General features: G+C 44.5%; 12 protein-coding genes across 12 annotated transcripts; 6 read left to right on the top strand and 6 right to left on the bottom strand.

Annotated features, from left to right (window-relative positions):
* Nucleotides 1–57: 57 nt before the first annotated feature.
* On the bottom strand, nucleotides 58–941 carry V865_003912 (uncharacterized protein; the record flags this gene model as incomplete). The annotated part of the gene is made up of 4 exons (XM_066227699.1): nucleotides 58–165; nucleotides 287–370; nucleotides 578–717; nucleotides 899–941. The coding sequence occupies 4 exons, from the start codon at nucleotides 939–941 to the stop codon at nucleotides 58–60; spliced, it is 375 nt and encodes a 124-aa protein (XP_066083796.1).
* Nucleotides 942–1,391: 450 nt separating this feature from the next.
* On the top strand, nucleotides 1,392–2,086 carry V865_003911 (40S ribosomal protein S20; the record flags this gene model as incomplete). The annotated part of the gene is made up of 4 exons (XM_066227698.1): nucleotides 1,392–1,500; nucleotides 1,678–1,777; nucleotides 1,852–1,951; nucleotides 2,033–2,086. 4 exons carry the CDS (start codon nucleotides 1,392–1,394, stop codon nucleotides 2,084–2,086), a joined length of 363 nt encoding a protein of 120 aa, XP_066083795.1.
* A 377-nt stretch (nucleotides 2,087–2,463) lies between these two features.
* V865_003910 (uncharacterized protein) lies at nucleotides 2,464–4,040 on the bottom strand (the record flags this gene model as incomplete). The annotated part of the gene is made up of 2 exons (XM_066227697.1): nucleotides 2,464–3,674; nucleotides 3,752–4,040. 2 exons carry the CDS (start codon nucleotides 4,038–4,040, stop codon nucleotides 2,464–2,466), a joined length of 1,500 nt encoding a protein of 499 aa, XP_066083794.1.
* A 1,003-nt stretch (nucleotides 4,041–5,043) lies between these two features.
* Nucleotides 5,044–7,577, top strand: V865_003909 (uncharacterized protein; the record flags this gene model as incomplete). Its single annotated transcript, XM_066227696.1, has 10 exons — nucleotides 5,044–5,098; nucleotides 5,155–5,190; nucleotides 5,295–5,431; nucleotides 5,503–5,790; nucleotides 5,849–5,933; nucleotides 5,999–6,507; nucleotides 6,594–6,711; nucleotides 6,769–6,875; nucleotides 6,933–7,113; nucleotides 7,177–7,577. The coding sequence occupies 10 exons, from the start codon at nucleotides 5,044–5,046 to the stop codon at nucleotides 7,575–7,577; spliced, it is 1,917 nt and encodes a 638-aa protein (XP_066083793.1).
* Nucleotides 7,578–7,919: 342 nt separating this feature from the next.
* On the bottom strand, nucleotides 7,920–9,572 carry V865_003908 (uncharacterized protein; the record flags this gene model as incomplete). Its single annotated transcript, XM_066227695.1, has 6 exons — nucleotides 7,920–8,169; nucleotides 8,256–8,418; nucleotides 8,481–8,573; nucleotides 8,639–8,792; nucleotides 8,863–9,394; nucleotides 9,469–9,572. The coding sequence occupies 6 exons, from the start codon at nucleotides 9,570–9,572 to the stop codon at nucleotides 7,920–7,922; spliced, it is 1,296 nt and encodes a 431-aa protein (XP_066083792.1).
* Nucleotides 9,573–9,828: 256 nt separating this feature from the next.
* V865_003907 (uncharacterized protein) lies at nucleotides 9,829–11,047 on the top strand (the record flags this gene model as incomplete). Its single annotated transcript, XM_066227694.1, has 5 exons — nucleotides 9,829–9,968; nucleotides 10,039–10,079; nucleotides 10,142–10,231; nucleotides 10,285–10,595; nucleotides 10,658–11,047. The coding sequence occupies 5 exons, from the start codon at nucleotides 9,829–9,831 to the stop codon at nucleotides 11,045–11,047; spliced, it is 972 nt and encodes a 323-aa protein (XP_066083791.1).
* Nucleotides 11,048–11,121: 74 nt separating this feature from the next.
* On the bottom strand, nucleotides 11,122–12,794 carry V865_003906 (tRNA pseudouridine(55) synthase; the record flags this gene model as incomplete). The annotated part of the gene is made up of 5 exons (XM_066227693.1): nucleotides 11,122–12,067; nucleotides 12,136–12,290; nucleotides 12,349–12,404; nucleotides 12,474–12,646; nucleotides 12,718–12,794. 5 exons carry the CDS (start codon nucleotides 12,792–12,794, stop codon nucleotides 11,122–11,124), a joined length of 1,407 nt encoding a protein of 468 aa, XP_066083790.1.
* A 392-nt stretch (nucleotides 12,795–13,186) lies between these two features.
* V865_003905 (uncharacterized protein) lies at nucleotides 13,187–14,663 on the top strand (the record flags this gene model as incomplete). Its single annotated transcript, XM_066227692.1, has 6 exons — nucleotides 13,187–13,362; nucleotides 13,431–13,512; nucleotides 13,580–13,850; nucleotides 13,908–13,953; nucleotides 14,019–14,233; nucleotides 14,290–14,663. The coding sequence occupies 6 exons, from the start codon at nucleotides 13,187–13,189 to the stop codon at nucleotides 14,661–14,663; spliced, it is 1,164 nt and encodes a 387-aa protein (XP_066083789.1).
* Nucleotides 14,664–15,072: 409 nt separating this feature from the next.
* Nucleotides 15,073–19,242, top strand: V865_003904 (uncharacterized protein; the record flags this gene model as incomplete). Its single annotated transcript, XM_066227691.1, has 12 exons — nucleotides 15,073–15,091; nucleotides 15,148–15,323; nucleotides 15,389–16,241; nucleotides 16,293–16,409; nucleotides 16,466–16,728; nucleotides 16,782–16,949; nucleotides 17,010–17,207; nucleotides 17,264–17,437; nucleotides 17,496–17,657; nucleotides 17,714–18,276; nucleotides 18,334–18,664; nucleotides 18,736–19,242. The coding sequence occupies 12 exons, from the start codon at nucleotides 15,073–15,075 to the stop codon at nucleotides 19,240–19,242; spliced, it is 3,531 nt and encodes a 1,176-aa protein (XP_066083788.1).
* A 965-nt stretch (nucleotides 19,243–20,207) lies between these two features.
* Nucleotides 20,208–21,769, top strand: V865_003903 (uncharacterized protein; the record flags this gene model as incomplete). The annotated part of the gene is made up of 3 exons (XM_066227690.1): nucleotides 20,208–21,215; nucleotides 21,304–21,667; nucleotides 21,732–21,769. 3 exons carry the CDS (start codon nucleotides 20,208–20,210, stop codon nucleotides 21,767–21,769), a joined length of 1,410 nt encoding a protein of 469 aa, XP_066083787.1.
* Nucleotides 21,770–22,143: 374 nt separating this feature from the next.
* Nucleotides 22,144–24,328, bottom strand: V865_003902 (uncharacterized protein; the record flags this gene model as incomplete). Its single annotated transcript, XM_066227689.1, has 4 exons — nucleotides 22,144–22,738; nucleotides 22,802–23,149; nucleotides 23,212–24,053; nucleotides 24,119–24,328. The coding sequence occupies 4 exons, from the start codon at nucleotides 24,326–24,328 to the stop codon at nucleotides 22,144–22,146; spliced, it is 1,995 nt and encodes a 664-aa protein (XP_066083786.1).
* A 473-nt stretch (nucleotides 24,329–24,801) lies between these two features.
* On the bottom strand, nucleotides 24,802–25,545 carry V865_003901 (uncharacterized protein; the record flags this gene model as incomplete). Its single annotated transcript, XM_066227688.1, has 3 exons — nucleotides 24,802–24,882; nucleotides 24,974–25,396; nucleotides 25,471–25,545. The coding sequence occupies 3 exons, from the start codon at nucleotides 25,543–25,545 to the stop codon at nucleotides 24,802–24,804; spliced, it is 579 nt and encodes a 192-aa protein (XP_066083785.1).
* Nucleotides 25,546–25,763: the final 218 nt, after the last annotated feature.

Genomic DNA, 25,763 nt, shown 5'->3' with positions numbered 1-25,763 from the left:
ATCGAGCCTATGCGGCACCTCTTCTCAATCTTCAACAAAATGAGATATGATGACTTATTATCGTCCCACTTCATGTTCTGCTAATAACATATTTGGTATACCATTTGAAATGGGGTATACGTGTCCGCATCCTCGACAAGTCATATTACCTTCTTCTACGTGGAGCTGAGAATCACACAGAGTTGATCAGTACAGTACAACGGGAATAGAGTCAAACACGATACATTAGAATTCGAGTCCAAGAGTGATGGTAGAATTCTGAGAGAGGATTAAAACGACAACTCACCTCCATCAAGACATGATGTAAAGCTTTCAACTGATCTTCTGTCCATTGATCTGGCATCTGTTCGGGTAGACTCTCGTCGCCGAGCTGTGAGATAAATACAAGCTCAGTATGTTTATTCGGTGATATCTCTTCGACTCTTCGTCTTCTTCTCAACTTTCTCCCCCTTAATATACACTGTCGATCCAAAACCATATAATCATTATCCAAACAATCCATCCATCCTTCCCTCCAGATCCCCGTACGTCTCGACTTGATATGATTAAGATGAATCGCAACGTAACGTTCACTCACAGATCTAGCGGTATCTACCAAAGCTGGCCAATCCAACTTGGGTAAAAACCTCTGTATGAATTCCAAGTTCTCAGGTGCAGGTCGGATGACAAGTTCAACTTCGGAGAATGATAGTGGGAAGTTGTCTTTGGTGCAGTTTTCTACATTGACGAAATATATCGGGTATTCGTCAAAGAATTATCGACAATGTAGAGTGATGGATATGATCGGTAGGAAAGAGTGAAGTGAAGGGACAATCAGATGTATAGATCAGCCATCGTTCGTTGCTTCATTGTAATTACCGTTTTGACAATCGAGGAAAGAGGGATAGATTATACTTACTGACATGACATGCTAACATGTTGTGAGTTATTAATCTGACCATTTTGAGTAATTCCCTTCTAATTCTCTGTTTGATCCTATGTCCGGTGATGTGATGATGTGGGGGTTAGATTGCGGTGGGTTGCTCAGTGATATACCTTGAGCTGCAACATCAACATCAACTCTCCACATCTTAACCCTACTTGACTGTCCAACTTTTTCAGCGAAGACGGGATCAAATGTCACCTATCTCAACTTGTCTGCACGTGGTGAAGGTCATCTGGCGCCACAAATAATCTGTAATCAATAGCTTATAGAAAACACCGCATAACTCCGAATTAACGAAAAAATCCTCTGTCTCACCATGCAAGCAACACCGAAATCATCAAAAGCATCATCTTCGTTGTTGATCTTTCTTTCCTTCTCCTCAAGCAGTCACCGCTATCTACTCCCTATACAATCCTATCACAGTAGACAAGTCGCTGTTTAACGACACTCCAACAAAATCAACAAAATGGCCGAATACAAGGACGATCTCGAAAAGACCGGTGGTGCTGGTGCCGCCAAGATCCACAAGATCAGAATCACCTTGACCTCAAGGAACGTTAAGCCTTTGGAGAAATGTGAGTGTCTAAGCGATCAAATTTATAGAAAATGCGGGAGATGGGATAGAGATCTATGGAGATATGAATTCGGAGATATAGAATTATCAAGGAATGGGAAATATTGGGATATCTGGACAGATGAATGGAGTAAACAATGAAGGATATCCGCTAAATATTCTATTTCGTGCGATATAGTCTCCACCGATCTCGTTAACAGAGCCAAGGACAGAGATCTCAAAGTTAAAGGTCCCGTCAGACTTCCCACCAAGGTCTTGAAGCACACCACCAGAAAATCGTAAGTTACAATAAATGATCCGACATTTACCATACCGATCAATTTGCTGACCTGTTTTTTGCTTCTCTTGATAGCCCCTGTGGTGAAGGTTCCAAGACTTGGGATCGATACGAGATGAGAATCCACAAGAGATTGATCGACTTGAACTCCTCTGCTGACGTTGTCAAGCAAATCGTGAGTTTGTCCGTCCAGTAACACCCAGTCCCGTTGTATACCGTGCATCATGCTAATGAATATGTTGCTTTGCAATCACAGACTTCCATCTCCCTCGAACCCGGAGTCGAAGTTGAAGTTACCATTGCTGCTTAAGCTTTGTTAGCTCAACCGAGTTTGTAGTGTATGTGCATCTAGGAACAATCTGTCGATAAATGCATACTGCATTCTCTCCCTTAATGTAGACAACCTGATGTTGTCGGTCGCATACATACTGATATTCCTTTTATACTTATACGACGAACTGTTGGGTCAATCTGACTGGATTGTTGAAACAATGGATTTCATCGATTGCACGAGTATAAGTGATCAAACCTAATTCAACGGCATCTTCAACGAATCGGTATATCGTGTGTGTATCTAGGCATTATCTTCATCATCCAATTCTACGACGATATACAATTGTCCATTCTTTTCGCGCGCGCTATATAAATCCTGGTCTATCACAAAGCATCTAAACTACATTTTTCCTCCTACTCCTTGAGCAAATTCAATAACCTATCAACCCTCTCCGCCTCTCTCAGCCCACTAACAATAGCGCCCGCTACCGATCCCCGATGTTCCATCTCAGTATGTTCACCCGCGAAACCCAATCTTCCTTTCCAAACCGGTCTACCTAATTCTTTGAAATCCATCGGACTCCTCTCATCATTCTCACTTACAATCGTAGGAGTCGTAGTGGCTCCAAGGGAATATTCATCTTTTAACCAATTTGTCAATTCTCCTTCTACAGGTTCAGCCACTTGGTTCTTAGGTTGTAATCTTTTGACTAAAATTTCGTGGAATGCCTTGATAACTTTGTCTTTAGGATATTCCAATAATAACTTTGCTGGAGTTTCCGAAAGGTAGGTAAGTAAGATTGGTTGAGGTGTAGAGAGTGTACTGGATTTAGAAGCGAAATTGGCCGTTACCAATGATGAACTGTTGAATATATCTTCCAAACTTGATGATTTGTCTAATTGACTTGAGTTGGAGGTAGGTAAGAAAGTGTATGATCCGACTTCGGTTGAATTGGGCCACCAAGCTTTATCGTATTTGACAAGCAATTTCTCCAACGTACCTACGTTGGTACCCTTGATTATTGATTGGAGTTTAGGTGATAATTCAGGTTGGAAGAATGATGAAGGTAGAGTCTTCAATACTCCCAATGGTATAGTGGAAATCACAGTTTTACCTTCATATTTCTCACCATTAGAGGTGCTTATTTCTACACCATTGGAAATATCTTTGATAGATTGTACTTTTTGATTCAGTTTGATATCGACTTGACCCGATTTTAAGACTTTCTCAACGAATGATTGATATCCACCTTCAGGAGCTGCATCTGAACCTGCGAACGAAGTTGTACTTTCCCATCCTGACCACTTCAACGATACGTTTTCCAACTTCAATCCCAAGGGAATCTCCAACGTTCGAGCTAAGCCTTCTGCGAGAGATTGGTCGACGGAGGAGGTAGAGTTGGAAGTTGGTTCTGAAGGGTTGGCAGGTGATGTGGAATCGACGGTGGTTGTCGATGGGTCTGAAGAGGATTTGGAGTCCGATTTGAACAAGGGTGATGAGGAGGATAAGAGGGCCGAAGCTAAGGAGGTGGTAGAGGGAGGTGAGGGATGAGGAAGCTTGAAAGCTTCTTGAGCGGAAGAGAGGGATGAGCGTAAAGATGCTGCTTGTGACGATGAGAGTGGACCTATAGAAACATCGCTTTATCAGCCTCCTTCTTTATTATACCTCGAGTACGTTATCTACCGAAGATAGGCGACTCACCGTCAGGCCCATATACCAACCCTTCAGCAGGCTGGGGTAAGATCGCTTCTATCCCCAAATCCTTAGCCAATCCTTTAGCGGGGTTACCTTCTTTATAGCCATGTATCCAGCTACATCCCAGATCGATAGTGTTCTTATCGTTATCGCTCCATGTTCTAGCTCTTCCACCTATCCTATCTCTAGCTTCCAGTACCAGCACCGAATGACCCTTTGAGGCGAGTTCCTTGGCTGCGATGGCTCCTGACCATCCTGCCCCGATGATGATGGTATCGTATGTTTTGTTTGACATGTTGCGTGTATTGATATATCTGCTCAGGAATGACAAAGAATGGGGTTTTAGCATTCTTCTGGTGCAAATGGAAAGAAGAGGGTGTACTCGTATATATATGGGAGATATCAGTACTCGAGTATGAGGTGATGGAGGGAGGGTGGAGGAATAACCCCCATGTACCGGACCGGTTCTCGGCGTGATAACGGTGAAGATGGTGCCACACTCGGTGAATGGGAAGTGAGTGCTATATCTCCGGATTAGCATGATTTATACCTATGTGTGACCCTGAGTTTATTATGCTTTACCCATGCTCGGCAACATCCATCCTCCTCATCCCTCATCGTCGTTGTACTCACCCAGTCCCACCCTACCTCATACCCCACACAGCCACCTATAGATACACTCTTCCTAGCAATGCTCACCATGCTGACCACTTCGAAGACGGACTGAACATCAGCAACAAGCACAAAGCAAGTCCTCCGAGAAGATACAGCACTTTTTTCTCGCCACTGCTCGTTGCACTGAACGTCTATCAGCTGTTTTTACCCTTAAAACGAACCCCGGATAGTCGCGACAATACCAACCTTTTTTCGGATTTGGTATTTCGATTTCGTCACAGCAAACATTACGAGCAGCATTACAAACGGTCATTATTACCAGTCAGCCTGCACTCAGCATTGCATACCACATCCATACACAATAGGTCACAGATCACACGTAGATAGGCCTGGATAGCTAGTGGATAGCGAATACAGAGAGGTCGATATATCTGCAAAGGCAACACGCGACTTTGTGACGTTTGTTGTTGTTATATTCCTACAAACCTCCACTCCCGGCATATCCATCAACCGTTATCAACAATAACAACAACAATCATCAGAAGACAGAGGAGATCAAGGTCAGGATCGTATCAGCCGACATCAAGGGAGGAGTAAGCAAAGCATATACACTCCTCCCCTTGTCGATCTTCTTTTCCCCCACCCCTCCCAACTCACACGATCAGTAGGACGTCAACGTCAAGATGACGGTCACTCAGAGGAGAGTCAGGACCGATGCTCAGTCGGATGAGAGGCCAGGTGAGCTCACTGTCAGGATATTTTCTTTACCATAATAGGCTGACGTGGATAATCAGTCACGGAGCCAGGTATCAAATACACCTGCGATTTCTGTGAGTTACCCTTTTCACAAGCTCATCACGAAGCTCGATTCTTCCCGCTTTTCTTTGTCGCTTTTCTTCTCATGACCACTCGCTAATATGGACGTTACCTTTAGGCCACGTCGATATCACTCACACGGTCCGTATAAAATGTGCGATGAAAGAATGTGAGGAAGTAGACCTATGTCCCAGTTGTTTTTGCGAGGGCAAAGAAGGTCTGCGGCACAAGGCATGGCATGATTATAAAGTAGTGGTGAGTAAATCATCCTTCTACCCTTCGCTGTCTCTTCTGCGAGGTATGCTAATTCGGACAAACTTCGATAGGAACAACACTCTCAACCTATATTCACCCCCGATTGGGGAGCGGACGAAGAGCTCTTGCTGGTATCCGGACTAATATCGAACGGGCTGGGAAATTGGTTAGAGGTTGCTCAGCATGTAGGGACGAGGACAAAAGAGGAATGTGAGAAACATTATCTGGAAGTGTATCTCGGTGTGGGGATGGATGGGAAGGATCTGAAAGAGGAAGAAGGAGAAGTCAAAAATGAGATGGAAGTCGATGGGGATGGAGATGGCGATGAAAGGAGGAAAAGGCGGAGACCTTTCATGCCTGTAAGTATCTATAAGTATGCTTCGAAAGTAATGGGTGATAATAATTCCGCTTCATCAGCCAATGGACAAAGCTTTCGATGTCGATCCCGATGAGTTCCAAGCTAGGAAGAAAGCTAGGATAGAGGAGATGCGTAAACCTCATGGTGAGACCATGTCACCTTCGTACTCACCTTGAATAGTGAAGTTGACAATTTGACCCTGGGGACAGCTCTACCACCACCCAACGCAGCACCGTTGGTATCCGCCCCAACAAATCACGAAGTAGCTGGATTCATGCCTGGACGTCTGGAATTTGAGCATGAAGTGGAGAACGAAGCTGAGATGGCCGTTAAGGATATGGAGTTTGGCTTGGTATACAAATACGGTGGTGATGCTCAACCAGAAGCTAAAGTTACTGGACCACCTGAAGAGGAAGGGGAAGAAGACGATGAAGACGATGATGAAGAAAAGAGAGACAAACAGAAAACAGAAGACGACGAAGGAGATGTCAAGGTGAAACCTGATCCCGATTCTGAAGATCAACCTGTTGCCGGACCATCGACGTCCTCACCGTCCAAGGGTAAAGGAAAAGCCAAGGGACCGCCTTTACCCGAAATCGAAGACGAAGATGAGCTAGAAGTGAAATTGGCAATGCTGGATATATACTTTTCGAAGTTGGATAAGAGGATGGATGCGAAGGAAGTCTTGTTCGATAGGGGTCTGACGGAGCATAAGAAGGTGAGTGTCGGATCAGCAGACAGTCAGGATATGGAATATCACGGTATTGGATTGGACATGTTTGCTGACGAGTACCTCAATTGCAGATCCAAGCAGCTGAGCGTAAACGACCGAAAGAAGAGAGAGAGTTGATACAGCGATACAAAGTTTTTGCGAAGTTTCAGACGGCTCAGGACTTTGAAGTACTCATTGAAGGTCTTATATGTGAGTTGTTCAAGAACCTCAATGTTCCGATATATCAACTGACAAGACAATGTGCAGATGAACAAAATCTTAGAAAGAGAATAACAGAACTGCAGGAGTATCGACGTATGGGTATCACGACCAATGCTGAAGCTGAGGCTTATGATAATGCCAAAGCTGCTAGGGTGAGCCAGTCGTTCAATGGATCTGTGGACCAGCTGACGCAATCTCACTTTCTACAGGCCGGATACAGACCACTCGTACAGCGCGATCGGCCCGAGGTGACTGTTTCAGGAGCACGTATAAATGCGGGACAACATCGGTTCCTACATGGTGGGATGGGTACACCTCCTCCTGGATTAGATCCTAAGAGCAGGGAACCTACGCCCAGAGCTTTGTCTATGAGTGTAGGAAGGAAACCTCGTGAGTCTATTATACCAACCTACCATGGTCGAAGTGGAATCTGACTGATAAATTGATTCGTAGCTGCACCTCTCAACCTCGCCAATGCGGCTTCCCTCGACCTCTTATCATCGGACGAACAAGTCCTCTGCTCTTCTCTCCGTGTCCTACCCAAACCTTATCTTACTATCAAAGAACTATACATCCGTGAAAATGCAAGACGCAATGGATGCCTTAAGAGAAGGGATGCAAGGAGGATGTTGAAGATCGATGTTAATAAATCAGGCAAGATATTTGACTTCTTAGTTGACCATGGGATCTTGGTCTTGAAATATGATATTCACGCGAACCCGAATGGGAAACATCAACAGATAATAGATGGGTTGTATAATGGTACGAAATCCACATTTGAAAATATCGATATCAATGTTAACGGGATGGTGGGGTCGATGATGGTCGATGAAATCAGATTGAATGGGAGTTGAGGGGATCTCCCAGGGGAAACAGATATTTTGCTTGTGGCATAACAAAACATTTTGAATAGAGGAATTAGCAATTGAAGGAACTAGCATAGAAGTGAAAGACGATCACTCTCGAGTGAGACGGGATTTGCGAGACAAACTATCTTCCAGGGTTATCTGTCCTTTTTTTGTAGATAAGTCGGTATCAGATTACTCTAGTAAAGTTCGTGCAAATACAGATATTTATAGAGTAACAAGTGAAGTAGTAATGACAATAAATCAATCTGGGTTGTATGCATTTATGTGATATTTTATTAGTCTATTGTACATCTCAATCATTCATCTAATAGCTTTAATCTGTTTCATTCAACTTTTCATCCTTCCTATCCAAATTTCCGTCTCACCCTGATCTACTTCTGCACCCACAACTTTATCTACCAAGGTCATCTTAATACCATTATCGTTCAACATCTTCCATAGATCCCTTTCAGACGGATCACGCTGTTTGTACGCTAATACCAATATTGGGATTCTATCGGAAGATGGAGTAAGGAGGGAAATGAGGGTTTGAAGAAGTGAGGGGAAAGCTGAAGTATTATACGTTACGTCTGCGGCGCTACAACAAACAAACCAACGTAAACCGAATGATCAGAATGGAGTACAAGTATAAGTATAATACAGTTGGAGTGATTGTAGACTTACATTACCAGTTCTGGTAGATGATCTTCCACTGATACCCATGAAGGTAAAGGTTTGTCCCAATCCAGCACATCCGCTCTGACATTTACGTTGTTACCGTTAGAATTCGAATTTGTATTGATACAGTTGAATTCGAGATTCTCATTCATAAGGGGTATGGCCGTATCTACTCAACTTGTCAGTTCAGCATTCTTGGGTATTTTGAAGGATTAGGCGGGAACCACATACATAAATCAGTAGCTATTACATTCCGCTTCACCTCCGGTAAATACCGTTTGAGGGCTAGTGATAATGCTATGGAAACCAGACCTGTCCCACTTCCTAAACAGAAAGGTCAGCTTACAGTAATACATAACATGCACAATATGAAGATGAAGATGATATACCTATCTCTAGTATATCCAAGTCGTCTTGTCTCTTTAGTAGATCAAATACTTCGTTGACTAGCTCATCAGCTTGAGGAAAAGAATTTTCTTCATCTGTGGTTCGCAAGTATTTCCAGAACCATGATGATAATGCTAGACCTGAATCCCATATTTTCTATTTACGAATAAACTTGAATTAGGTTTACTCCATCTCGGTGAATGGATCAATACCAGTGAAAGCTTACTTTATCCAAATCGAAACTGGTTTGTTCGATTATCCTTAACATCTCTTCTCCTTGTCGCTCTCCTTCTTCATCTTTGGGTGATGGTAGCGGTAAAGTAAATTCTCGAGTGATTCTACCTTGTTTAGGTCCATCATCTTTCTCCTTTCCTTTTCCTTTTTTACTCTCTTTCTCCTTGTCTTTGCCATTCTTGGAGCTACCGTTGATACCTCTCACCGTTCCCTTGTGCGATAACTCAGAACGGACAATATCAATCCCCTCGCTCCATACACCTATTACTCCCACACCATCCTCACATAGCGACATCAAGCTACATGAAGGATGTCTGGAGGAAGTCGCAGAGGGTGAAGGGGAGAATAAACCTAATCGCCATGATTCGCCTATCTGCACATCCGCAGGTAAAGGTACAGATATAGGTTTGTAGGTGCTTTGAGGAGGGATGAATGTTGTCAGTTCTCTCGCGGAGGTAGGAGGCGATAGGGAGGGCGTAAGTCGTTGCCAGATGTATTGAAGGGGTGTTGGATCATAGCGTAATCTGTAGAAGTGACAAACATCATCAGCCTTTGACTCTGCATGTCTTATTCTCATGAAAGCAGACCACTCACTTACTCTGTTCTGAGGTCGTTGGCTACTTGAGGTGTTATTGTGATTTCTTCGGTGGTGGGTGTGATTGACACGGGAGGTGGTCGTAGAAAGGAGATGTACCAGTACATCGTGAGTACCTGAATGACCCGGATGTTTGGGCTTGCCTCTGAGCTCGAGTTCGACGAATGATTACCGTTCGGAAAGTTATATTAGCAGATGTGAAGTGAATAGTAAGAGAAAGACAACATATCGCAGAATCGAAAAATCCAAAAATCCAAAATCAGCCAAAACCTCGCTTGTCTTTCGATCGAAACAACCGAAGTCAATTACTCTTCCTTTTCTGTTTTATCTTATCTCCTTGTCAAAACATGTTATAATAGATCGATGCCTCTGGTAGATTACGATTCGTCTTCTGCGTCAGAAGCAGAGCATGAAGATCAAGAGCCCATCCAAGATGGCTGCATTGGTGTGCAAGGGACGAAGCGCCTAGGAAAGGAAGTTGCTTGGGTTCGTCCTTCGAAACGGTAAGTCCAAGTCATCTCTATTGTAAAACCCCCATAATCTTCTGCTGATATGGCATATCGCGAAATATAGACCAAAGAAGCTACCTTCTCTCCCTGATGCTTTTGAGACAGGTATGTCCAGCTTCACCCATACATGCATTTGGCTCCAGCTGACTCAGAAGACAATTATATAGCGCCAAAAGACGACCCATCGCTACATCAAGGTCGACGACGTACTCGACCATACGTAGATGGGGAGTACAATGCTCACGTCTACTTATCTCGTGAGCTCATCTGAACTCCATACCTCTGGTGCGAAAGCTCATGGAAGTGATAGTCAAACCATCATCTGGTCTTCGAGCGGTACTAGAAGAAATACTAAGAAGTATTCAAGATGAACTACCGAATCATACGATTCAATCCCTCTTGTCCTCTTTACATATCTCCCTGACCCATCCATTGCCTCTTCGAAGAGATCAGATCTTACCGTTCCGTAATTCCCTGGCTGGCCGATTGAAGACAGTGAACAAGTTCAAGTTGAGTTTCGCAAGTGAGATGAAAATATATTATAATCGCCTTAGTGGGGGTGAAGAAGGAAGTGGTGGAAGAGCTTTTTTAGCTCTGCGTGTAGGAGCCGGTGCAAAGGAAGTGAGTCAGCTCTCTGGTTACCGAAATGTTCTCAAGATAGCTGATGGTTATGGTATGTTCAGATTGAGGGGATACTGGATAAAGTGATTCATCCTTTATTGGATATTCATCATTTACCGAAATATCATGAAGATCCAGAATTTCATACTTCCTTCGGATGGACATTGCTCAATCAGAAAGAGGACGAAGGCGATGGAGAGGTCAAGGGCGAAGATACACCTGGTCTTCCTTCTGATCGTAACACAATAGACCAGAGTACTTCAAACTCATCGAGCGTATCGAAATTCCAGCACACGCCATTCTCAAGCGATCTCATCGAACGTATCAATACCAAATACCAAGATGCTATATTACAGAAACAGCCTAAAGGCGGCTGGGGAGTCGATAACGTACATCTCAAAGTATCTAAAGAAGTGCATGTGCTAGGTCTAGGTCCAGATAAAATGTTGTAATTATACATAATACATAATGACATATCCTAATCGAGAACACGTATATAAAATGCTATAAATGTACTGTACCGCACTTAATATTGTTTCTTGCCATGACCTTCACCATGCCCCCCATTAGGTGGTACAGGCACACTGACGAACCTCCTCAACACTTCGACTTCCCATTCTCTTAATCCTCCTTCATACCTCCTCTGCTTGATAGCCTCTGGCGAGTAGTTTGTGTGAATCTCCTCGGCACTCATACCTGACATGATAGCTTCTTCCTTCTCTTGTTTTTCAGCTTTGATAGTTTCCTCACGCTCCTTGATGGCTCGTTCCCACACAGGCCAAGGTATAGATCCGTTCGTAGGTCCTGGAATCTCCTCTTCTTCAGCCTTAGCGTCTGTTCCTGGGTTGATTTGTTCCAATGGAGCTTCTGTCTTCGATTTGATATCCTCGGATGCTGATGCTGATGCTGCCAAAACTTTTTCATCACCGTACAACGAGAATTCACCTTGTCTCGTCCTCGTCAATTTCACGACATGTGCACCACAGCCCAGAGCTACCCCTATATCATGTACGATTGACCTAACGTACGTCCCACTTGAAACAGTCATCTTGACAGTAAATGTAGGTGGTCGTAAACCATTTATAGGTGATATCTCAGGATAATCAGGTTTTTCTAAATCTGGTACAAAAGATTCTTTCTTCGTTTCTGCCTGTTTGGACTCGGGTACATCCCCATTAAACGCACTTTCTTCTGATATAGTAGGGTTTGTACCTTTAGGTTTAGAAGGTTCTGTACCAGCTTGAGAGACTATATCAGTCAATTTCCTAAACACTTTCTTCTCATCTTCTGATAATTTCTTTGTAGGCCATTTGTATTGGTGTCCATCGTCTCCTGGTGTGACGGAAGCAGGTTTGAAGTCGATTAACTCGATTGATACTTGACATTTACGTGTGGGTATTGGACGAGGTAGAGGTTTCGATTCTCGGGCATATTCGTATAAGGGTTTACCATCCATCTTAAGAGCCGAGAAGCTACAACACAACTCATTAGCATAGCCCTGTGAGTCTATGCTATGGATAGGGAACAGGATATTACTCACATGGGAGGTACTTGATCTATCTCTCCTCTGAACCTATCCAAAACTTTTTCTATATCTTCCCTTGTAACGTGTTCCCAGGATGATGTCGATAATACGGGATCATCAGAATCCATTGAAGTTGTTATACATCCCAATAAACCTATACTTTCGTATTCCTTCATAGATTCCCTAATCAGCCTTTTGACCGTGACTCGTCGAATACCTGATACTCACCTTTGTGCATTCCAAAAACCTATTCAGATGCTTCGTACCTCTGTTCACGCCGATGACTAACCCATCGATACCCAAAGTGAGCTGATCCCTTCCGAGCTATGATTGGGTTGCATGACAAAGCTCACCCAGTACACCATCAGCTAGCGGATCCAGTGTGCCTCCTTGACCGATCTTCAGTCCTAAATGAGCCGTGTTCTTCTTCTTGTTCTTCTGGAATCTTGCATGTTTCCTTTTTTCGGGATCATCAAATAACTTGGACTCTAGTAAGAGCGATGTGATTGAATCTATCACTTTCATCCTATGTGATCAACGCGAAAAGTCATTAGCCTCAGCGAACCAGACCGGCAGAGAGGACGAGAATATACGTACGAGCTCGGACCTGAAGGCTTGGCTATGGGGAATAGACCATTGAGGGGTAAGGCCGGCATTGAAGGTGATTTTGGCATGTTGATAGACGCAGTTGGAGGGTATACTTGAATTCCGGTTGAACGAAGTAGACCACCTAATGGTCGTCGGACAAATGGTGGGATCTTGTTAGATGTATCTGCACTGATATTCCACAGCGCTGTTGAGATTTGTTCTTTTATGTTGGTGTATATTGCAAAGATGTTCTATTAGTGTTGTTGGTCTTCATCGTCTTCCGGAAAGTGGATGTGGTTTTCCAACTTTTTTGGTGCGAAAGTAGTTGATTACGTAAACCACCCTCACCCAACGGTTCATGACCTAAAGTTACAGTCGAGATGCAGCCAATGTCTACTACCTACATCCTTCTTACCTCATCTTCATCCAAGCTAATCGAGGAAGAAATAAACATAGAGAAAACGAGGAACCACCAACAATGGCAGCTTCATCCTCTTCGAAAGCTCACGTCAAGCGTTTCAAGCCTTATTTCTCCCCTGTCGAAGTGGAGAAGCTATCTGCCAAACAACGAGGAAAGTTGAGTGTATCCCGAGAAGAGAAAGTGAGACAACAAGCTTGTGGGTTCATAGATGCTGTCGGTGTAAGATGTGGATTGTAAGCTGGCTAGTTCAATCACAACATGGCTTTCCACTTATATGATATGGCTTGCTATCTGTGTACAGCCCTAGAAGAACGATAGCTACTGCTCAGACGCTGTATATGCGATTTCACCTTTTCTTCCCTTACAAGGATTTCAACTATGTTGTATGTCACTCTTCCTTATTTCCTTCTTCCTCTTAGATGACTAGACTGATCAACTGTATACATATAGGAAGTGGCTCTTTCGACATTATACGTTTCTTCCAAATTACACGATACAATCAAGAAACCCCGAGAAATCATCCTTGCTTCTTTCCCTATCCGATATCCAAACTTGGTCAGAAAGGGGACAGTAGATATAGCTGCGGCAGAAGCGAATGGTCTAGAACATGAGAGGAAAAGAGTGTTGGCATGTGAGAGATTGGTATTGGAAACTATGGGATTCAAATTTGGTGTAGAGACTGGTTTGAGGGGAGTCATCAAGATTGGAAAGAAATTAGATTGTGTGTGCTCTTCTTTTCATAGAAGTATGCTCAGCGCTGATGGAAAGCTTGATTTAGTGGGGAAAGACCTCTGTCAGAATGCTTGGAAAGTAGCTGTGGATTGGTAAGCTTACTGGCTATGCGTATTGAATGTGTCGCACCCGCTAACTGATTAGCTTCACTGCTCAGTCATCGTACTCAAGCTCCTCTATCGTTTCCTCCGCATATCATAGCGCTTGGATCGATATATACTGCTTCTCTACTCCTATCGGAGACGACGAAGTTGCCTTCCGATGATCGCACAGTGTCTGATGGGGTACCTTCTGCCGCTCAAGTGGTGGGACTGCTGGGTAAAAGCGGATCGTGGGAAACGGAGTATTCGGCTTCAGCAGGTCACATCGATGGTGAGCTTCCCATATCACTGCGAACGGTAGGATATACAGCTCATATCCACCTCCAGATATCGCTCATCACCTCATTGATCTATATACCACTATTCTATCGTCCCTACCCGATAGTCTACCAAATGCTCATACACCTTCTCCGATATCACCTAAAGAGCCAAATCCTTCTTCGTCTCAAACAGCGAATACCACAGCATCATCACCGACTGCGTTCCCTCTGCCATTATTCTGGACATCACAAACTCTGACTGAGCTGAAGATCGAGCTGAGGAATAGGAGACCTGGTGCAGCACCTACCAACCTAGGCTGGACGGCTGCCGGTATCCACAATGGGACTGAAAACGGGAATGAGGGAGATGAAGCTGTTGAAGGGATGGGCAAGAATGAAGGTACGATTAGATTCTTATGGGATGATGAGGAGACCGCGTGATAAATGTACTTTTAAGAGATGTCCTGCACTGTATCATATGCTGCACATCGCTGCTTCCATTGTATATACCATGCATTGATCATTGTTTTTAGCACCGTGCCATGAATGCGGTTGTTGATGCGGTATGAAGGTATGATGGTTTATCGGGTGCATAGGTTCCGAGAATGCCGCGCACAAACGTCACACCTCAAAGATGACAACTAACCATTAACTCGTTGCCATCTTACTGCATCCATCTCCCTGACATACTTTGCATCATCCAATTTTATACTTGTCAGCTTGTACTCAGCGGGGAACGTGACTGATCGGTCCAGCAAGCTCCGTTGTCTTCTGATCAGGTCAAGCTCTCTCTCAGCTTCGGACTCTTGATGCTGGGATCCGCCATAAGAGCCGATTCCGTCAAACCATTATGTCCAATCTAGATGATTGTAAGCTTATACAAGGTCTGTTGACCTCAGATTACTTAGCTTATACCTTGTGATAGTCGTGGAACATTCATCTGGGCCCTCCATACCGCCCCGCTACTCTTCATCAGGTGCTTATCGTGGAGCAGCGCAGGTTCCAGCTACAGGAGGAGGGGGTATCGAGAATGTAGGATATGAAGGTTTCGAGGTGGATGAAGGTGAGGAAGAAGACCAGGATACAGGTATGGTTAGAGCTGTGAGTCCACAGATAGCCAAACCCTTTTTAAAAGGACAGCAGATCGCTGCTGACGCTCGATGCAGCTCGAGACCGGATTTATACCATCATCACAGACCCCCTCATCCCTACCACCATTGTTCTCATTATCCCTCGTCCAGTATTCTCCCCCATCTTCCCTTACTCATCTTCGAGCAGCCAATAACCTCTTATTCCTCGCTGCTGCTCCTCTCTCGATTGTAATCATCGATTTGGAAAATCCCGAAGAATTAGTTACGATTGATTTACCTAAACCTGCACCTCCTGCGCTCCTAGTAACACCGACTATCGACAAATTATATGCCGATCCCACAGCCAGACATCTATTGATCACTACCAATACAGGGGACACGTTCTACCTGCCTATCAGTCCTGGAAATGCTGCCGTGCAATCTAGGCGACCTAGACCTCTGAGATTACGACAGAGTATAACGGCTGTGGGATGGTCCCCTATCTCAGGAAGTACTTCCTCAGAAAGTAACGGTCAAGATGCTGGTAGCCAGCCTCATGGGAAAGGAGATATAGTCACTCCACCTTCAACGGATGTTCTGCTGGGTACGACAACTGGTCAAATTCTCTCGTTGCCCCTTCCTCCCCAAGACGATATTTTCAAATCTGTGTCGATAGGGATGAGTAAACCGACTGAGAGAGACCTACAGACTGTTTATTCGTTACCTGATCAACAGCCTGTCACTGGTATCGGATTTGGTTTCTGGCCTACTGGTTTCTCTGGAAGTGGATCTAACAAGAAGAAGGGGACGGAAAAGAAAGCCTGGGTCGTCATCACCACGAAAGAAAGGATGTATGAGATCCAGGGATTGGTCAGCTCTACTACTGCTGGAGGAAAAGGTGGTGGATGGGCTGAAGAGGTCTTCAAGCCGCTGAGAGATGGTACACCTAGTAAGATAACTTGATCCTCTCTGATCCAAACTTGACTGACTCTGGGTACAGAATTTCAAGAACTGCCGGGAGATCCACCAAATTCCTCTTTGAAATTCTACATCCCTTCGATTGAAGGTCAATCGGCTTCATCGCTTCCACCTACTTCTGCACTAGTTTGGCTGACCGGTGAGTTGTTCGGCTGCTCAACTCCAAGAGAGCCAGTAACTGACATGGAACTTTAGCTCCTGGTCTATACACATCGAGCATTGCAACCTCCCTCTCATCCGATATCCTTACGAAACCTTCTTTGATCCCATATCCATCATTTGATGATCCGTCTACACCGGCATTCAACCGAAACGCATCTTCCAATTCGATCTCGACTCCACCTACACCTATCGCCGTCTCGATAACTCAGTGGCACTGGCTCTTACTGTATCCTAATAGAATAGTCGGCATATCGAGAGAAACGGAAAAGGTAGTTTGGGATGAACATTTACCTCTGGTGAGTCATTAAAAGTGTCAAAGAAATCAAGGGTATCTGATCGTTGTGTTTAGTCTGTCGACGAGAAGGCGATCGATCTCTCAGCCGATCCTGTGTCTCGGACATTCTGGATCTACACCGATAGATCCATACTCGAGGTGTTGGTGCGAAACGAGGATCGTGATGTGTGGAGAGCGAAATTGGAGAAAGGGGAATACTCAGATGCTTTAACTTTCGCTAGAGTGAGTTGTCATCTTCCTCACAATTCGATGTGTGGTCAAGCTCAGGATCATCGTGCGCAGACATTACCTCAGAAAGATATCGTGCTCTCCAGACAGGGCGACTCCCTTTTCGACCAAGGTCGATATATCCAAGCTGCTCAGTGCTATGCGAAGTCTAGTCGAAGTTTCGAGTTTGTGACTTTGAGATTTATCGACGCGGATGAGAGGGATGCATTGAGAATGTACCTCGCCGACAGATTGGATTTGCTCAACAAGAGAGTGAGTGTAAACCTTTTCGTAAATGGACGGGGAAGATAGGCTGACAACGGGAGCAGGATCGTACGCAGCGGATGATGCTTGCAACATGGCTTGTTGAGATATACCTTAGTAAATGTAATACTCTAGAAGACATTGTCGCCGCCGAATCAGCTATCTCAGATGTGGAGAGTTTGACTATGGAAAGAAAGTTGATGGAAGAGGATCTGAAGAATTTCATCACGACGTATCAGGTAAATCATAAATGCTATTCCAGCAATCTGAACGAGACGAACTGATGGTTGTGAACAGAACGATCTTGAGCCCAAAGTGGTATATGAGCTCATATTGTCGCACGGTCGAACGGATCTTTACCTGTTTTATGCCAACCTCAACAAAGATCACGGGAAGGTAGTGGAACATTGGGTGACAGAAGAGAAATGGTTGAAAGCCATTGATGTGTTAAACAGGCAGGTAAGCCATAATCTCGCTTGTAAGATCATCGTGTATTCTACTAACGTGATCTATAGGACTCCGTGGACCTGTACTATCGTTTCGCATCCATCCTCATGAGAAACGCCCCCAAAGAGACTGTCGACTCATGGCTTCGACAATCATCGCTCTCACCTCGCCGCCTTATCCCAGCATTGTTACAACAGCAACAGCGGAGAGAACCTATCTCATCTAATCACGCAATACGGTTTTTGACCCATGCCATACATAACCAAGGATCAACCGATACGACCATCTACAATCTTCTTCTAACTTTCTACGCATCTGATCCAGATCCAGATGACGGCCCATTGCTGCGGTTCCTCTCATCTTGTCCTGATGATCCCGAAACCGAAAAGCCATATTACGATCTGGATTATGCGTTAAGAACATGTAAACAGCATGGACGAATACAACCTTGCGTTCACATATACTCCAAACTTGGTTTGTACGAAAGTAGCGTGGATCTGGCTTTGGAAAAGGGGGATCTGGAGTTAGCGAAAATCAATGCGGATAGACCTGATGACGACGATACGCTGAGAAAGAAATTGTGGTTGAAGATCGCTAAATTTGTGGTCCAGGAGCAGAAAGATATCAAGAGGTATGTCCACCTCTTCTCACCATGATCGTGTGTGTCAACTGATCGACGGTCAAATAGTGCTATGAAATTCCTCGAATCGACCGATTTGATCAAAATTGAGGATATCTTACCTTTCTTCCCTGACTTTGTCGTTATCGATGATTTCAAGAATGAAATTTGCAATGCTCTTGAAGAATACTCGGCAAGGATCGACGAGCTTAAAGCCGAGATGGACGAGGCTACAGCCTCTGCTGAGTCGATTCGACGTGATATCGAAGGTCTGGCAAATAGGTTTGTGACTGTGGAACCTGGAGATAAATGTTGGAAATGTGGTGTTAGCTTGACGATCAGACAGTTCTACGTGTTTCCTTGTCAACATTTCTTCCATGCTGACTGTTTGATATCAATGGTGAGCTATCGCCTCGACGATGATTCTCAGACCGTTGATAAGCATTAAGCTGATATGGTATGTGCTTGTAGGCCATGGAATTCCTTCCTGCACCATCATTACGGCGTATCCTCAGATTACAGGATGAACTAGTATCCAGATCATCCGATCCATCCACTCGAGCATTGCTATCGTCAAAATTCAGTCCATCCCATTCCGGTACCGGAACACCAAGACATACAAAGGGTCAGAACAGTCAAGTGGTAACCTCCGGATCGACCACTGCGGATTTACTCTTAGGTCTGGGAGGTCGAAATAAACTTATAGCTGCTGGAGATAGACTACGAGAAATGATCATACCCGACGCATTAGCTCAGGCAGTCTCAGTGGTAGGTGCTGGTGTAGGTGTAGGATCAGGTAGTGGAGGATTAAGCAAGAAGAAGAAATTAGAGAGGATCGATGAAGGTAGAGCAGAAGAGTTGAGGAAGGAATTAGATGATTTGGTGGCTTCTGTATGTCCACTTTGTGAAGGTTCGATAGTGGGCTTGGATAAGGGGTTTATAACTCCCAATGAGGATATAAGAGATTGGGAGGTGTAGAGGTTTAGATAGGTGTTTGGAATAGTATGTGATACATGGAGGATATACAGGCATATGGTGATTTCACAAGAAGGGCGAGCTATTGATGCGCGATCAAAATTCTGGATCAAACGGTCGATCCGGATTGTATGATTGGCTAGCCTTTACGCCATGAGTCATACTTCCAACAGCTGTGATGAAAGGGTAGATCTCTGTCATTGCACAGGGCGTTGGCTTTACTGACTTTACTCAATTGACATTCGCATTGACACTGATGTCTGACACATGTCTGGTGGCATACGCCGATCGAAGACAGAAATAGATTCGAAAACGATTCAAGTCATGTCTTATCTGATCTGACGGGTTCGCGCAGTACTGAATGGAATGTACGTTGAGTGCCTGTCTGAACGTCTACTTCTATGTTGATGGATGATCAGGTACCAGGAGGCACAATACAAATGATCAGCACACCCACCCGAACCCGTTCATGTAGTCAGAACCCCTTACATGAGAAACTCCATCTTAATTCGAGGACCTGACTTGTATCGACGCCTGATACATCGCCAATAGAGTTTCTAGCAGATCAAGAAACACGATAGTCAATCTGCATACAATCAATACTGATCATCGTCACTGCATTATGCTGACGATTAGGTATATAAACTATCATCTTCATTCCATTCTTAACATCTTCCTTCTCCATCCTTCAACACTCAACTTCTCATCTCTCACATACACTCTGATCTTCCAACGCCGGTCGTTGAACTGACATCACACTCTTTTGACCTATATACCTACCAAGTAAATAGCCAGTCTAATCTCCCAATACCACTTCTAGTAAAGTAAAGTATAGTAAAGTTTAGCTAGTCTACTTTTACATCCTACTCACTACCTACAATACCAACACGAACACAAGTTTAGCTAGTCTGCTTCTGTCCCCTCACCTATTTTTCTTCATTTAACAACTTCAACAACCTCAAATCAAGATGTACGCCACTCGAACTATCGCTCTCTTCGCTGTCCTCCCATACCTCGCTTCCGCCGCACCTCTCTTCGGTCTTCCCAACCTCGGTGACATCCTCGGACAAGGTAAAGGGAACTCCATCGACGCTTCGACCGTCGCCATTGCCGTCCCCAAGGTAACCAGCTTTGTCGGCTCAGCTGTCCCCGCAGCTACCTCCGTACTGGGTGCGGTCGTAGCTCAAGAGACTAAATTCGTCGGATCGGCCATTGGTACAGCCACCAAATTAGCTGGAGCGGTCGTTGACGACGTCCAATCTGCCTCTGCACAAGTTACCGGAGCCGCATCGGTAGCGGGAGCGGTCATGGGAGGAGTAAATGTGAACAATGGTATCTCAGGTGCGATCGCTGGTGATTTGACGGGTCAAGTCTCCGGAATCGCCTCTGGAACAGTCAAAAATGTAATTGGAAATGTCATTGGGGATGTCGTTAGCGCTGCTGGATCCAACCCTATTGGCGGAGTCGTCAGTGGAGTCGTACCTAGTGGTGTAGCAAGTGCAATCGGTCAGGTTGATTCTACCGCCAAAGGGATTGTAGGTGGTGTGGTATCAGCGATACCAAATGTCATTGGAGGTGTAGTCAACAAAGGTCAAGATGTAGTTGGTGCAGTAGTGAGCCAAGGTCAAAACGTAGCTGGTGGAGTGATCAACAAAAGTCAAGATGTGGTTGGTAACGTAGTTGGTGGAGTTGTTAGCCAAGGTCAAAACACAGTTGGAAACGTCATCAACGGAGTGACCGGTACAGTCCCCAACGTCCTTGGTGGGGTCACCTCTCAAAGCCAAAACACAGTTGGAAACGTCGTAGGAGGAGTTATCTCGCAAGGTCAAAATGCCGCTGGAGGCCTATTAGGTACAAACACTGTTGATGACGTCGTTTCCACCGGTCAATCTACCACTGGGGGCTTGTTGGGTTCCGTCATTCCTGCTGCTCAGAACAGTCCTGTTGCAATTGTTCAAACTTTGAACAGCTTCATTGTAAGTTATCACTTCTTCCTTTCACAACATCTCTTCCCTTCTCATCTCATCTAAACAAATACTGATGGTGATCGTGCAATGTGATTAGTCAAGTCTCAAACCCTTCTCAGCCGTCGACTCAATCCAAAACCTCCAAAAAGTTTATTCCTACCTTACCACAGTCCTTTCCAACCAAGCTGCTTTAGTGAAAAACACCGCTTCGGCCGATTTCGCTCCATTTGTCAACTATGCTGCTCAGCTTGTTCGAAATCTCAACACATACGTTAAGTCCTTACCATCCAGTATTACCTCTGCTTCTGGATTCTTGACGATCGCCGCTCAGATCGACGCTTCTACAGCTCAGATGTTGAGCGGTATCAAGACTACCGCTATTGGTGCTACTCAACTTTCCACTGCGTTGTATGCGGATGGTATGTTCACTGCTTCTGCTTTGAGCACTTTGTTCCCGAAGAGTGAGTTTATCCTTGTCGCACGGGTTGAAGGTGATATTGAAGCTGATGAGTCGATATGGAATAGCTCTTGCCATCTTACCTACTGCTCCCATCAGCCTTTAAGCAATCATGTGTAGAGGTAGTTCGTTGCAGGAAAGCTTAGCGGATGTGTCATGCAGAGGATGCAGTACTTGGTCGTTTCCGGGACCGTTCAGTATGTATTCGGAAGAGGAAAAGCAGGTTCAAAAAACATTTGACTCTTTCATTAGATGTTCAAGTTGACCTCCTTTGTATATTGTCATTGTGTCGATAAGTCGTGCCATGCATGAGGATGTAATGTAACGGAGCTGCCAATCTAATACTCATTTGCCTGCCATCTTAGTGCGTGTTTTCTGACAGATAGATCTTCCGTCCTGTATGCAATGCATGGTTATCCAAGTAGTACGTATAATCGTATATTCCCGAATTGCAAGACCTAGTTCCGACAACTCATCGCGTTACTGTCCATCAACCTCTCTTCCAGCATCTTCAGCAGCCGTCACGGCACTCTCAAACCAGTTCTTAAGCACTTCCTGATCTTCCTGACCTACACTGATCCTCACCAATCCTCTTTCAACTCCATGACTAGCTGCCCAATCCAATTCCAGATAATGAGCCAAGATCGTATATGGAGAAGCCAACGTGAAACTCGTTCCTAACGATGGGCCCTTGGCACATCCAATAGTATTGTAAAACGCCATCGAAGCAGCTTCGGATGTGAATGTAATTGAGAACAGTCCACCGAATCCTCCTTTTCCTGTCGGTGGTAATCTCTGAGCTTGAGCGTAATTTTCGGGAGTCTGGAATCGAGGATAGTAAACTTGTTTGATCACTTTTCCTTCTGTCGGAGTGGATTTATCTGCCAAAGATCGCTTGAAGAGGAAGTCGGTAACGTCATATGCATTGTCGTTGACTCGTTTGATACGACCTCGATAATCCCTCGAGTTACGTTCCATGTATACTGCATCTTCGGGATAATAGTTATCTTCGTATATCTCGCTTTGTGCAGCTTTGAGATCTTCGAATAGTGGACTGTTGGGGTTTAGAATAAGACTGAACGAAAATAAAGCTTATCAGCTGGACACCTCGGAGAGTTCAGGCGATGCAACAGCTCACCTTCCACCCATCACATTGGCATCACCACTGAAGATCTTGGTCAAACTGCTCACGACAATATCGGCAAATTCGACAACTTCCACATTGATGAAATTTCCTATCGTCTCATCTACCACGATCACGAAACCGTATTTATCTGCCAACTGTCTGATCTTCACCAAGTCGGGACTTCTGAGTAAGGGGTTTGATGGGAATTCGCAGAACAAGGAGAGAATAGGGGGTTCGTCAGGTTGTCTATCTTCAAGTAATTTTTCTAAAGCTGGTATATCCTCTGTACCTCCTGCTCCCAGGAAATGACATCCTGGACCCCATTTTTGCAGGATTTTTAGTGTATCTGTGTAAGGGAATCTGTAGGGATGTATTATCGTTAGCATTGATTACTTCCCATCATAATGCAAAGATCGACTCACCCATAACAGACACTCTTTCCTTCCTTCTCACCCTTCCTACGCCTAGCTGCTCGAGCTATATCGAAAGCATGCCAGATGGCACTCATACCGCAGGGATACAAATACACATCATCTTCTTTGACAGCTTTCTTCCCGGAACCGGAACCTGCTCCTCTAACCACATCATCTACTTTCCCATATCCTTCATCACTCGGTAACAATCCACCTGCGATTCTTCTTTTCAAAGCTTGTTTAGCTAGCGGTGCATTGAAGAGCGGCAGATTTCGTCCATAACGTTCTTCAAGGTAGGTCGTGAGATCCGAAGTCAAGAACTCCTCCTTCACGGGTTCTACAGGAGCATCGTCATCGTGGTTGGGGTTGGTCTCTAATCTGGGAGTAGGAGGAGCAGAGGGGGTAGTAGGTGTAGGAGGGACAGAATTTGTTCTCCTAGAATAATGTTTATTCCTCGTTTGTGGAGCTTTCGAAGGTGGTCTTTCCAAATTTGGTGGAGTAGGAGGACGATTGGTTGAACCAGCTGGTAATTCACCAAGGAAAGCTAAAGCTCTTTCTGCCATTCTAGAACATATACCATCTCCTGAATGTTGCCAGAACGCTTTCCCAAATGACCAATTTGCCTTGTCAAATAACAAGATCTGCAATTCTATACAATCTACTCCACCTAATGATTTCGTATCGATGATAGAGATTGAAGAAGGACAGATGACAAATTCGACTATCCTTGATGGGACTGGGGGATTCTGATGAGCAAGGAAATCACGTCCTTCGCCAGCTACTTTTGGTGAAGGTAGTAAGATACATAGTTCGTCGGGTCGACCGAATTTGGCTAAACATAATGCGGCGAGCTAATTATTGGGCTCGTACATCAGCTTGAGTGGTGTGTCAGTGAAGACAGACCTTCGAAACTTACCTTCTGTATACTCCTGTGAATGAAGAATCTAGGATAACCAGTTTCCATCCTCCCCACGACCCTCTGATCTCCCTCCTCATATCCGATATTATCTTCCCAAGTGGGCAAAGACACCGAGATAGCGTGGGCGGTGAGAGCTGGGACCGATGCACCCAGAGGTATAGGCGAAGGCATGGTGATAGGAGGAGCAGCTACGATGGTGGACGGCATCTTGCCTGATAGTGTGGTTTTAGGTTATAGAGACAACTGTTCAAGAAGGATGGAAATCGAAAAAGACATTTTGACCGACTCGTACGGTCCGAAGGATGTCTCATTCTCATCGTAAACGCACAGACGGATTTTCCGATTTTGTTTTGTTTTTCCATTTCGACTCGATTAGGAAATTACACTTGAGATCCTAATAAGCATTACAAAAACGATGGATTCCTTGGTTCAGGGCAATAACAGTGTTTTGTAATGGCGTGCTCTCATCATTACATCTTACATATATACATTTGGGGGGGGTGGTACAACAACAGACTGAGGACTATTTATTCACATTCACTTTGAATCACTTATATTATCAAACTTGTAGACTTTCATTCTCTTCTGGAACGAGAGTAATGTCATTCCATTCCATATCATCGACTCCTGTACTGTATCTTGAGATGAGTGTCCTCAAGACTCTTCGATCGGTCGCTGGTTTATGGTTCATAGAAAGGTTCATCGTTCTCATCGCTCAATTCATTGGCACCTCCCCATTGTCTACCTTGATCTTGAATTTCCTATTTGCACACGCACCACATGATCAGCCAACATCCATTCCATCAGGTCACTCTGACTTTGATTATGGAAGATGGAAGAAAATATACTAACTTGAATTTGGAAATCATTTCCTCTCCTGACTACCTTTCTACCTAGATGATCAACCGCCATATCTACAAATTCCCTCTTATTCATCCTCCTCTTTCCATGTGCTTTTATATTCATAACCTCGTTGGCAGTCTCAGATACCCCTTTCAAACCAATATCATTCTTGCCATCCAATTTACTTTTGACATCTTCGAGTAGATTGGTATTTCCAGATTGGTACTTCGATTTGGATGATTTGGAAGTATCATGTAAAGGTAAATCGATACCTCTCTCATGTGGTTTATGGGATTTCAATACTCCTGAAACGTACTCATCGGGCCTGGCTGGTGCTGATGGAGGAGTAAGGATGGAACCGATTTGGTTGAGTGGTAAGGAAGGTGATTTCGAGTTTTTAGGTGGTGGAAGGGAGTTTTGAGGCGATACGAGCTGCTCAAAAGAAAGCATCGGTCAAAGATTTTCCCAGAAGTCACATTTTGGACTTGTATGTCCAGAACACTTACATCATTTAGTCCTGTTGGAGCAGCAAGACTGAAAGTTGCGGAAAGTAATATAGCAGCGAAATAAGTAGCTTTCATGGTGATTGCCTTTGATGGTTGATTGATTTATTATCTGAGGAGAGTGACTCCTTGGACATATTCCCGCTTGTTACTTATATATCCTATGCATATCATACTACTACGTATCAGCATGCATGGGTGACGATGCACCTTGCGATACATGAGCTAATGAACGTAGCTGGACCGGCTAATCTTGGAAAAGGCTTTGATGGTTAGTATTGTAATTTCAGCTGATC

Source organism: Kwoniella europaea, chromosome 1, assembly GCF_036810445.1.
Source record: "Kwoniella europaea PYCC6329 chromosome 1, complete sequence".
In the NCBI taxonomy this organism is placed as follows: Eukaryota; Fungi; Basidiomycota; class Tremellomycetes; order Tremellales; family Cryptococcaceae; genus Kwoniella; species Kwoniella europaea.
The sequence above is the reverse complement of the archived record's forward strand: the minus strand, read 5'-3'. Positions and strand labels throughout refer to the sequence as shown.